We start from the raw sequence: 13213 nt of genomic DNA on the forward strand, positions 1-13213 counted from the left end.
CTCGAAATTCTTGAAAATCCTATCCTCGGTAGTTCATATTTATTTATGATATATATATTTAACACAAAATATCATTTTCTAAAAAATTCCTTTCTAAAAGAAGAACGAAAAATCTTTATCGAAAATTAATCTTCATACTCCAATACGCTGGCAGCATTTCAGATAAATTTTTTTACCTAAAGATTTTTAAAGAATCACTACTCAGATTTCTTTAGAATCTTATCATTGGAAATTTTTCATTTTTTTTTATTTCAAAAACATTAAGAATCATGTAATAATATACCTATACATTTATTTCTAAAAAAAAACTCTTTTATTTAAAGAAACTGTTCAAGTTAAAGAAAATGATTATCAAATGAAAATCTTTCATATTGAAAAAAAACTTCTAAAAATTCTAATACTTTGGCAACTTTTAAAATTCTTTCATCACCTAAAAAATTCTCAAGAATCACTATTCAGATTTTTCAGAATCCCATCATCGAAAAGAAATTTATTTAAAGATGTGTAATGCAAACTATAAAGTAAAATAGGCATGCACAAAAAATATATTCATACAATTATCAAAGATTTGAAAGGAATAAAGGAAATAAAATAGAATTATATGAACAACCAGACAATATAATATATTGACTATGCCTTAATAATTTTAATTTATCCTTTAATTCTCAATAACACCTTTGGAAGGAATAAAGTAAATAAAAATTTTATTGAAATTTTTTTTAAATATTCTAATACTTTGATAGTATTTTAAAAAAATTCTCTCATCTAAATATTTTTAAAAAATCATTACTCAAACTTTTCCAAATATCATCGTTAGAAAAAAATTTCATTCGATCATTATTATATAAAACAAAGAATAAATTATTCTAAAAGTAATTGAAACATAAAATTGGAATATCGACAAAAGGTGTTAAGCTTTTTCATTTCTTTAAACCATGTAAACATTGTCTAACATGAATGAGCTACCTACAAACAGCCATCTATCGTGCAAAATTTAATGGACATGTGAAACCTTATGCGTCTCTGGACATTCAACACGGCAGTCATGAAGGTTGATAGAGCTAACCTTTTATACAGATGTCAAACAGGAAAAAGAAATAACCGAAACATAATAAACCAACTACTGAGAGAACAACAGGCCAATAAAAGAAAAAAAAATCTTCAGACTGTCTAAATAGCCAATAGGATAGGCAGGCAGTGGTGGGACCATAAGTACATACAGTATGCCTACATCTATGAGCAATTCATGCACCGGTTGAATGGACAAAGCATGGAATGAAGAAGGCCAAACAAAACTAATATCAAAAGGAACACCCTAGCTCACGTGAGACTTATTCTATATATAACCTATTTTCATCTTTCCATTTTTAATGTTTTCCTATATTCAGAATTTATTGTTCATGCATTGACTGAATAAGCAAAGTCATACAAAGAAAGTTAAGCAAACAAAATAAAGAGGGAACATCCACGTGAAGCTTGCTCTAAATATATAGACCATTTCAACTTTCTGTTCTTCATATAACCAAATACAAGAATGGACCAAAGGCAGAACCCTACATAAAGGAGACCAGAAGGAGACCAGAAGACAAAAGAAAAACTTGAGGCTTTGATGTGTATAAGACCCCAATACGTGAAACTAAGGGTCGAAAATGAAAGAAAACCAAAACTTTTAGACCTTTATTCAACCTCTAACAGCTTATCTCTTTAACTTAGGAATCATTTGCTGTTGAAGCACTCTTCCCAGTCAAATGAGGGGCTGTATCTTTACATAAAATAATCCAAACCGTGACTGCCTATGGAAAATTAGGTAGCACGGTTTAGCTAGTCCAAGCTGGTTTCTCCATCTTGATTTGCCTTAGCTTAAGCCAGCTATAGGCTAGATATGAAGGATGGAAAATAAAGGCGGAAAGATCAATGGCATGGACCGAACAGCTGCTGCCAGAAGGAGAAACAGCAGCTGTTCGGCAACACCAAAAAAACAATGGTGTTCCAACCAGCTTTGAAAAAAATGAAACAGAAATGTAGACCAAGTAAGGCTTGAAATTTCATCAACAAGCGCACCAACCATCAAAGCATAAGAACATTTGCAGAAAAACATCATAGCAGATACAAAAAACAGTGTAAAATACGTGATATAATCGGCAAAACTCAGTCTTGGTAAGGGCTGTCTCACCTAAAAAATCTTTGTTTTTAGCTTTTCCTTTTTCTTTGTGTTCTCTCTTCTCTCTTTTTCTTTTTTTTTTTTTCTTTCAAATGCTCCCTTGTTTTCTTTTTAAGCTCCCCTTCTTCCTCTGTTCCAGCAACTTCCACCTCTCCCTTTTGCTCGGCAGACCCAAGAAATGCCAATTTTTCATCTTACTCAATGAGGGCCCTTGAATGAAATCTCATCCAGGGGCCACAATTCCTCCTGTTCTTATTCCGAGGGGCTACCTTTGGCCCTTGGATTAAAAGCCATTAAAGAATCCAATGGCTCAGACTACCCACTGCAAAAGCTGAACCTTTATGCCCCTTCATTCCACGGAAATGACCATTTTCCTCCTCGAAGCAAAATTTTAAAATTTATGATTATTTTTTTAGAAATTAAAGTTTTCATAGTTATTTTTAGGATTTTAAAATATCAAAAATCATGAAATATTATAAAATTAGAATCTGAAAATTTTCATGAAATTTCAAGCTCGAAAAGATCAAATTACGAAAATACTTCTAGAAGGATATTTTGATAATTTCACACTTAATGAGGTACTGATATAATTTTAAATGCATCAAAAATCATGAAATATTATAAAAATAAGATTTGAAAAGTTTCATGAAATTTCGATCTCAAAAAGATCAAATTAAGAAAATACCCCTATAAGGGTAATTTGATAATTTCACACTTCTTGAGGTACTGCTGTGATTTTAAATGCATCAAAAATCATGAAATATTATAGGATTAAGGTCTAAAAGGTTTCACAAAAATTCAAACTCGAAAAAGGTCAAATTACGAAAATACCTCATATGGGTATTTTGGTAATTTAACTTTTCTCGGGTAAAAATTCCATTATTTTGAAAAAAAATCCCAAATTCAATTTAATAACACATTGATTTCAATAAGATTTTAAAATTTTATAATTAACCTAAACAAAATTCAATGTTTACATCCACATTTCTTTTTCTTTGACTTCTTTGCTTTTTTTAGACCATTCGTCGACCTAAACCAAGGTGCATTCCACAATAAAGTCTGTTAGGACTTGGGATTTTGGGGCCAACCTAGAAAGCATGCATTGATTGTGTTTGCTAAGTTCTACTGCCTATTTGATTAGCCTTCCTGACAGTTTTAATTTTTATAAGACCTGTCTGAATAGCTAGTCGATTAATGTATGAATTGTGTAAGCTTGGAAGTATGGTCTGAGCTTTCTGGCTGACATAACTATCATATAGGCTAGTTTCTCTATCTTGACATAATTTATTTTTGACCTTGTCAGCACTTTGCTAATGAAATATATCAATTTTTGCTTTATTTCTTTTTTTCAGACCATCACTGAGCTGATGGCCTAGTTGGTAGTAGTTAAATACAAATATAATATCTCGTCGGGTCTCGAATTTGAGAGAATGAGAGGAGAGAAAATGCGTGAAACTCTTTGAGCTCTTCAAATTCTTTTCTAACATTAGGATGCCCATTTAAAGTTAAAAATGTTCTTGAAGATCTTAAAAAATGGCAAGCAATGTTTTTGCCAATGTGGATATGAACCTTGTTAGGACAACTATTTTTTTTGTTAACCTCTATACCTCTTTTACCGAGGTTCACATTTTAATCTCTAAGATGGCTTGAACTTTTTTTGAATTTACCTTAATACCCTTTCTATTGATCATATAACCGAAGAACTTACCTAACATGACTTTAAAGGCATATTTGCTCGAATTAAATATCATGTTATATTTTCTAAGAGCATTGAAAGTCTCTTTCAGGTCTTTTAACTGTTCGACTGAGCTTTTGCTCTTTGCTGTCATTTCATCTACATATACATTTATGTTTCAGTTGTTCTTATTTTTGAAGACTTTATTGACCAACCTCTGGTAGGTTGCTTTTGCATTCTTCAATCTAAAAGGTATGGCCTTGTAGTAATATAAACCTTTCTCAATGATAAAGGCTATTTTTTCTCATTTTCTTTTAACATTTTGATTTAATTATAGCTTAGATAGGCATCCATGAAACAAAAAAGATGTGTTTAGTGCTATCATCAACTAGTTGATCTATGCTGAGGAGAGAAAAACTATTATTTGGGCATGCTTTGTTTATGTCAATAAAATTAATGTACATTCATTATTTTTTACTATACTTTTTTATCATGATGACGTTAGCTATCCATTCAGAGTAATAAACCACCTTGATAAAAGCTTGCTTGTAACAGCTTACCGACCTCTTCCTTAATAGCTTCTTGCCTTTTTAGGACAAAGGTCCTCTTTTCTTATCGAACTGGTTCCGTATTTGAGTTGGTATGTAATCTATAGACCATCACCTGAAAGTCAATCCCTGGCATGTTAGATGATGTCCAGGCAAATTGATCGGCATTGTTTCTCAAGAGTTGAATTAATTATTCTTTATGGTCGAGTTTAATCCCAATTTGCATGCATTTTTCTAGGTTACTTTCTCATAACGATACGTATATAAAGTCTTCTGCTAGTTCATGTCAGTTTTTATCAATCGTAGGTTCTTAATCAATTATTTTTTTCTACTTAATTAGGTCAAGATTGTTTTCTATGAAGACAGATCCTGACATGATAGTTAGTTCGTTGTTAATAAGATAATAAGTAGTGGAAATGTAGAGATGTAGAGTTGAACAAAATTTTTCTTTTCATTTTATTTTTTGTTTGTCGACTTAATAGCTCAATCCTATTGATGTATATGTGTTGGCTTAAGAGCTCATTTTTGTAGAATCTATTCAAAAATTGCAAAAAATTGATTTGTATAAGTATGGAGCTTAAAAGTTTAGAGTGACTTAAAAGTGTGCTTCTTTCAGGTCGATTTCTGTTGTTGTTGCTACTTACCCTTATTTTTTTGTTTCCTCTTTTCTTCTCTAACCTCTAACCCTGTAGCTTTCTTTTCCATTCCCTTTAGTTTAGCCGAGCTATCAATCTATTTCCTAGTCTTTCCCTTCATTTTTGTGACATAGCATTATTGTGCTATGGACCGATCTCTCTTTATTTTTCTAACCCCATGAGGTGTTGAAAATTTTAATTTTAAGTGGGGAGCAAAGCCTATGAGTCGTATAACAGACTGACTAGATCAGCCAAATATCATATTGTATGCTAATGGAACATCAATGACCATAAACTTTACCATCGAGGTAACCGTCCTTAATTCTGTTCTTAGAGAGATCTGAAATTTGATGGTCCCTTTAACTAACACCTACTCATTCCTGAATCCAATCAAAGTGGTGGTGATTAGCTACATTGGTCTTCCTTAATTCTTATATTCTTCATGGTAGTGTAGTACAGGACGTCAATCGAGCTTTCATTATCAAACAAGATCTTTTTAACCACACAGTTTTACATCATAGCTTTAATTACTATGACATCATCATGAGGGTATTGGATTCTTTCTAAATCTTTTGAGCTGAAAGAGATTAGCTCATCCTTACAATTTTTCTCTTTTTTCATCGAAGAACCAATGGCCATAATCAAGTCTTGATCAAACTTCCTCTTAGCAGAGGTAAAGCTTTCCTCAATAATTACATTGATTACCTTGGTAATTGATCAATTATTGATAACTCGACCTTCATCATCCCCTTATTCATCTCTTTGACCTTCTCTTTTTCTATTTTCATTTTACCTATCTTCCTTATTCTTATAGGTTTTTTATGATCCCCCTTTTAATATTTTGACTATCTTTGGCATTGCCTTTATCGATCTATGAATCTTTTTAGTTGGCCTCTTCTTATCAGATTTTCAATTTTATTTTTCAGGTTAATAAAATTCTTTATATTATGGCCTATGTCTCAATGAAATGTGCATCTTTTGATTGGATCTCTCTTTGTATTGTATCTCAATGGTTTCAGCCATCTAAGCTTTGAGTTTTTCTTTATCTGCATTAAAATCCTTTTTTAGAAGGTATTCAATGCGTTATAGTTCTTTTTTTTTGTTGAAACTCTTGACCTTATGTCGTCTCTATCGTGAAAGATGATCATAAAAATATTTATCTTTTTTCGATCAAAAATTAAGGATAAGCCTCTCTTACCTCAATTATTTTTCATTGTAACTTTTACATTTATATACTTCTTAGCCATAAGTAGGATGTCAAACAACATTTTTGGTGGCTCTAGGGATAAAGTCAACTTAAAGTGGTACTCTCTATCACTGAGTCCACTTGTCAAGGCAATTACAGTGACTGTTTGCTCTAAATCCTTCACTTGTAGTGCTTCTACATTAAAACGCATGATGTAGTCCTTCAAAGACTCATTTTTGGCTTGATGAATTTACATCAGGCTTAATATGGTTTTCTTGGTTCTTCTGCTGTTGATAAAATGAAAAAGGAAAGAGTGGCTGAGCTCTTTGAATGTTGTGATTGACTTAGGCTTAAGGTTGTAATACTAAGATTGAGTTGCCCCTTTAAGAGTTATGGTTAGTCCTTTATATATCAGTACTTCATCTGCACCCTACATCATCATTGTAGTTTTGTAAAGTTTCAAATGATAAAAAAGATTAGATGTATCATTGTAAATTTTCAAGGTCAGCATCTTGAATCCCTTTGAAAGTATAGCTTTATCGATCTCTTCAATGAAGGGTGAGGTCTCTAAGAATTTTAGCTCTTCCTTAAAAATAATAGCCTTTCCTTTCAATTTCTTTTCCATGGCTTGCATCATAGTGTTCAAGTCTTTATTCGATTGAGGTTTCAGGTTGGATTGTTTTGATTTTTAGGTTGTGGCATGAGTTAAGTTGTGACTAGGATAGTAGTGGACAACTCGGATAACATGTTCTTCTTCCCTTAAGGCCGAAGAGGCCTTAACTTTTTTGTAGCTCAATTATCTTTCTATAACTTTTTGACTAAGGGTGATTAAATCAAGTACCTTTAAAGTTTGAGATGGAGTTATGGTTTGTAACATTTGTTTGAGGGCTTGTATCTGCTCTGTCAAAGCTTGGAACTGCTCCATGGTCGGATCGACCTATTGTAGGGTAGGTCTATCCGTATGTTGGCTATTGTGGGTTTCTGTTCCAATTGAGACGCTGCCTTTCCTTCCTCATTGGCTCTCTTTCTAGGTGGCATGGTTTTTGGCTCGGTTCAATGAATAAATAACCTTTACTTGGCGTGTCAAAATGTTGGTGTCAAGTTTTGACCTCATGAGTAAAATCTTAAAATCACTGAAAAGAGAAAAGAGTAGTTAGAAACAAAACAATGGGTATTCTCTACGTTTGCACTCTAACATTCAAGTTAGAGATCTGTATAAAGGACGTCAAAAGGAGAGAAAAGTAAAAATGTGGGAGTAGTATGGCAATCAAATGATAGTACCTAGATGTCCCTATTTATAAGCAGAAGGTGAAGGGTTTATGGGGCATAATAATGACGTGGCCAAGCTTACATAGCACTGAATATGTTAGGCCAATCCAAAAGTCCAAAATGCCCCTGGTTGTCTGGTAACAATCCCTAACGAGAGAAAAGATCAAAATGCCCTTTGGACCTAAAAATACCCCTAACAATATCCTACAAACACCAAGCTTTAAGTTGGGAACTCTTCCTTTGAGATATCTTGGTGTGCAATTGATAACACGTAGACTTTCTATGACTGATTGCACTCCTTTAATTGAGAAAATACCTGAAAGAATTCATAGTTAAGCAACCAGCCTGCAACTAATACAATCTATCATATTTAGCATTAATAACTACTAGTGCAAGAACTTTGTTTTTCCTAGGAAAGTTATAAGATAAATCAACAAGTTATGCTCACTGTTTTTTAGAAAGGCCAGGTGAATGCAACCAAAGGAGCTCGCATGAGTTGGCAGACAGTTTGTAAGCCTAAATCATAGGGGGGATTGGGGCTGAAAGACACAAGATCATGGAACAAAACTTGTATATTGAGGTTTCTGTGGTTCATCTTAACTCAATCTAGTTCATTGTGGATAAAATGGATAAAAAGCTATGTGCTTAAAAGGAAATGGATATGGGAGGTGCATAAAACAAAATTGCAGTTGGAGCATGAAAAAACTACTATATATGAGAAATACTCATCCAGATTTTTGGTACAAACAGTGAATGGGGTGGAATGGCACAACAAAAGGCCTACTTACTTAGCTGCCTGTGTATAGGAGGAAATAAGGTCAAGGCAAATGAAAGTCAATTGGCATAAGCTGGTATGGTGCAAGCCACACATCCCAAAACATGCTATAATTGCTTGGATGGCCATGCAAAACGGGCTTCCAACAAAGGATAGGATGGCAAAGGGGGGGGGGGGTCTAAACAGATGAGGTTTGTGTACTATGTAGGCAGGAGAAAGAAACCAGGGATCATATGTTTTTCACTTGCAATTTTTCAAAAGAGGTTTAGAGGCAAGTATTGTGCCAATGAACCTGCACAGAAAAGTTGTTGGACGGGACAATGAAATGCATTGGCTATAACTAGGCTCAAACGGAAGGCACTAATTTCTGTAATCCTTCGATTTGCATCGAAGTATATATATACATATTGGATATGGACAAAACAGAATAGGAAGATCTACAAGTCAGAGAAAACAGCAGAGAAGATGATACTGCGACAGGTAAAAGAGGTGGTCAGGTTACACTTAGTAGGACTTAAAAGTATTGCTTTTAATAATGTAAATCAAGAATTGTGTAATATGGGAGCTAAGTAGGTATATGTTTGATCTATAACTTGTTAGCAGGTTTAACACTGTAGCAGGTTCGCTGCTTCTTGTAACACTGTAGCAGGTTCCTACATTTTATATAATGAAAATGTTACTTATCCCAAAAAAAAAAGGAAGAAAACACTATTACTAGTATAATACAACAACTTAATTAATAGTATTACAACTATGTAACACAGGCTTCAACTGACATAGATTGGGTATCAATGCAAGATGTTGTTAGAATCAAACAATAGAGCATCTTCCATGAAAAAAAAAATGGTGAAATCGGCTGTCACGTGACTCGTATCTCAGTCCCATGTGAGAACACCTTTTTTACAATACCAGCGAAGACAACACCCAAAAAAACCTGGCAATGTCACGTTTCAAGATCCATCGTTCAGGACCAGTTCTCCTGGCCAACAGGGTGAGAACTGAGAAGTGAGAATCTTCATAAATATTCTGCTTTCGCCCAAGTAAATTATAACCAGCAGGAAAAGTTTTACACATTTCTTCTATTTACCACTTGACCAAGGACCAGATGTCCAGATCTTTTCACATGTAATTGAGAAAGAAAGATGACAAACCACGGAAACCTTTGTTTCAACACATGATTGAGAAAGAAATTAAGATGACAAACCACGAAAACCTTTTGTTTCAATTGAATGAATGACGAAATTATTTAGTAAAAAGAAAAAAAACTTAATGGCAAAATCATAATGATTAATTAATCAAAAAAACCTGTGCGCTGTGGCCTAAATACATAAACCTGGCATCTAGCTAGGCCTGAATCAAGGAGTCCAAGTTCATGGACCCTCTAGCAGGGTTGCCCTACCCTCAAGGCTGGGGCTCGAGCCTACCTCTGCAACGCTTGGTTATGTTTCGGAACAAAAGGACAGAAAATTGCAAAGAGAGCCAAAAAAAGAAAAAAAAAAAAAAGGAGGGAAAAAGACAGGAGCAATAAGAGAAGGAAGAGAAACACTTCAGCGCGTAAAGTCTCCTACTTGACCGAGTAAACGGGAAGGCCTATAAGTTATTTCCTCGAAAAACAATTTAAGTGGATTTTAGTTTTCTCCTCCTTTTCTTTGAAGAAGCAAACGAAAGGAGCTCTCTCTTTCCAAAAGGCTGCTTGTAGTATATACTTCTAGCGTATCTTCCACGAACGTGAAATTGCATTTGTTGACCAAGAGGCAAAGACCAAATTCATCTTTTGACTTATGTTGACCTGGCTCACTATATATAACTGATGCTTCAGCTTACCATCAAAGCCGAAGGTGTTAAAGAGTTCCTTGCAATTGTATTCCTCTTTTTCCCCTTTGTTACTAATCTCATTTTCCCTTCTTTCTATTCTCAATTTTGCTACACAAGTATTCTCAAAGCTTGAAATGAAGGTTAGATTTTCATCTTTGCCTCTTGTTCTACTTTTGTTTTGTTTTTCAGCACACTCAAACATAAAAGCATGATGCTCTGATTTAGTTTTCTGAGCCTACGTAGTGGTTTTAGCTAGAGTTCGGAGCCTTACTTTGATCTAAATATTAACAGTAAATGGTTTTATTTTTGACAGAAAATTGTGCTGAAATTGGATTTACACGACAACAAATGCAGACAAAAAGCCATGCAGACAGCCTCTGGCTTTTCAGGTATTGTATTGAGTTGTAGTTTTCTGTTTTGACTCTGTTTAGTTCTAACAAACTTGGGGATTTAAATGAAATTTCCAAAACGTTATTAAAACAACCATTAAAAAAACGTGGATCCTGAAGCTAGCAAAATCTAACTTATTAATTTTACAGGGGTTGATTCAGTTTCCTTTGACGCCAAGGACCAAAAATTGACAGTGACAGGAGACATCGATCCGGTGAAACTGGTGAGGAAACTAAAGAAACTGTGTCACACGGATATAGTTACGGTTGGACCAGCAAAAGAGCCAGAGAAAAAGAAAGAAGAGGACAAGAAAGACGAGCCGAAGAAGCCAGGAGATGCCACGAAAACTCCCCCAAAAGATCCCACAAAAGAACCTCTACTTTACCCCTATCCGTTGTTGTATCACCCTCCAATGTCCACGTACAATTATCCTCCAGTGCCTGACTATTACAGTCACGCTAAAACTGTTGAGGAAGATTCAGCTGGCTGCATAATCTGCTAATTGTTTTTTCTTTAGACATAAAAAATAAATTTACGTACTAGTAATAAAGGAGAATGGGATTTTTGGATTAGTGTTTTTTTTTTGTTTTTTTTTTGTACACAATGGTGGGTTGAAATTAGCTTGGAACTTTGCGGTGGATTAATTTGGAATCTATCAAATATTTTGGTCTACAATTTTTTTTTTTTAAGTAATGGATCCTAAATTCCTGTCAGTGTGTTTTTAGGGAAATATTCTTCTTTTTTGAAATTTTATGATGTGATTAATCTAAATTAAACACTTCCATTTTGACAAGGAAATTTAGTTCATCACTTTCTCCTTAGGTAGCACGGAATATAAAAGAAATTGAACTAATGCAATTTTTTTTTTTTTTAATTTACCCACTCGGTAGGATATTGATCAGATCGGTTTATGAAAAAAAATTATTTTCAACTTTTAAAAATTTAAGCAACGTAAATAAATTAATATTCAAATGTGCCTTTTTTGTTTAAAAATCAAGAAGCCAATTGCATTATTTAATTAGCAAATCCACGAGACCAATCAAATTAGGGCGTTAATTAACAAATATATCTAGCACTACTAAAATAGTGCTACCATTCTCGAACTGTCCATTTTATTTTTATTTTTTGGGTCCAACTGTCAATTTATCGGATTTCGTCAGTCGTGTGTTGATTGGTTCAGACGTCGAAAATGTGAACAAAAAAAGCAAGCAAATTCCACACGTTTTGTGATGAAAGATTGAAAATGGAAGCTTTTATCTCTATCCACATTTTCATCTTTATCTTGACTCATTCTTTGTCGACGCATATAGTCGCAGGCAGCTGGTCAAAATCGGAAATAAGATGATGTGAACTTGTCAATAAATCAATTTAACAATTGTCAATCCAATGGTTTGTACTATTAATTAATAGAAAGGAAATTAGCAAAATATATGAGGGGACCAAGATTACTGTGCGGCCTCTAGAAAAAGGCAAATATAGAGAAGGTTAACCCTTCCCTTTTGCTCCAAAAATAAACCTTCTCAAAAAATGTACTTGAGACGAATTTCAATTAGCATTAAACCCAAATCTTATATTAAGGGTTAGTATTATCCTTAAAAGGATTAAGATATAAAATTCCAATATCTCCTATATTTGTACTTCTTATGTCGAAAAAAGAAAAGAAACATTCAATATTAAAATTATCCAATATATATATATATATATATATAGTAGAAGTATTTCTTTATTATTCGACAATGAAAACAAGTAGAGGACTGTTTCTTTTTTGTTCCATTAAAGAGTCGTAATTACTACTCAAACTAAAGGGAAAACGGCCTGATGTTGATCCAATCGGCTGGCCTCAGCGGCAATCACCTTTCACCACTGCCCGTCGTTTTCCTCTTTCCACATTTCAACCCAATTGCGTTGAGCTTCTTCCAATCCCAGAAAAGAACCCTTCTTCTCCGGGTCCCAACTCGCAGACAAAGTCCCATAAGCAATCCCAAGCGTTGATGCCCCAAAAGTTATGAATGTAGTCAAGAATGGCAGCCATAGTGGCACATCCCACAACTTTTGCTCTTTCGCTATACCAAATAAGTGAAGTAACGCGAGACCCGTGGCCAAAGGAACTCCCACAGAGACCAAAATTCTGGCTATCATCCTCTCAAACACTACCTGGGGAATTTGCTCGTCGTCATTGTTATTGTTCTTATTTGAGTTTTTGTTGGCAGCGTTTTCTTTCGCTGTAGCTGGTGGTGTGCTCGCAAATCCTTTGGCGTTGGCCTGCAATTCCCATGTTGATGAGGGTTGGTTTTGGCTCTGGTTTTTTATGATTGTGGGAAGGATTGTTGGGGTTCTTAGATCCCATAAAAAAGGCTTTGGAAGGTAAAATTGCGGTATTTCTAAAGCGAGAAGAGTCTTCATTGCTTCATTGACCCCTTTTTTTTTTGGTTCAAGAAGCCATGCTTAAGGTTCTCGTATCCGGAAACAATGAACGGCAGTGGTTTCTCGTATGATATGAGATATTTTGGTTTTAGAATCTAATTAAGATATTTCCAGAAAAATATTTAGCTAGGTTTTGTTGTATTTGACATTGACAGAAACCCCTGGTCAATTTCTTCTGCCGTGGCAATTTCATCTTTTAATTTTTGAAGATACAAGCACTTACAAGTTAAATCAAGGATGTCAAATTTTCAATCTTTTCCAAATCAACTGAGCTTGATAAAAATTTTAACTTTTGATTTCAAGAAAGATGACAATGAATATTGTATTATGGGAAA

At 34.1% G+C, this 13213-nt stretch overlaps 2 protein-coding genes across 2 annotated transcripts; one reads left to right on the forward strand and one right to left on the reverse strand.

The window, feature by feature from the left end:
* Positions 1–10077: 10077 nt before the first annotated feature.
* LOC111289678 (heavy metal-associated isoprenylated plant protein 12-like) lies at positions 10078–11026 on the forward strand. The gene is made up of 3 exons (XM_022880921.2): positions 10078–10204; positions 10378–10453; positions 10604–11026. Exons 1-3 carry the CDS (start codon positions 10199–10201, stop codon positions 10954–10956), a joined length of 435 nt encoding a protein of 144 aa, XP_022736656.1. The 5' UTR covers positions 10078–10198; the 3' UTR covers positions 10957–11026.
* A 1101-nt stretch (positions 11027–12127) lies between these two features.
* LOC111289677 (uncharacterized protein PAM68-like) lies at positions 12128–12896 on the reverse strand. Its single transcript, XM_022880920.2, has one exon. It carries the CDS (start codon positions 12855–12857, stop codon positions 12312–12314), a length of 546 nt encoding a protein of 181 aa, XP_022736655.2. The 5' UTR covers positions 12858–12896; the 3' UTR covers positions 12128–12311.
* Between the last annotated feature and the right edge of the window lie 317 nt (positions 12897–13213).

Source organism: Durio zibethinus, chromosome 11, assembly GCF_047325235.1.
Source record: "Durio zibethinus cultivar Kanyao isolate XHJ-2024 chromosome 11, ASM4732523v1, whole genome shotgun sequence".
Lineage (NCBI taxonomy): Eukaryota > Viridiplantae > Streptophyta > Magnoliopsida > Malvales > Malvaceae > Durio > Durio zibethinus.

Coding starts and splice junctions, on each gene's coding strand:
- LOC111289677 (XM_022880920.2), bottom strand. CDS start 12,857: ATGAAGACTCTTCTCGCTTTAGAAATACCGCAATTTTACCTTCCAAAG.
- LOC111289678 (XM_022880921.2), top strand. Junction 10,454..10,603: donor GACAGCCTCTGGCTTTTCAG/GTATTGTATTGA, acceptor TTAATTTTACAG/GGGTTGATTCAGTTTCCTTT.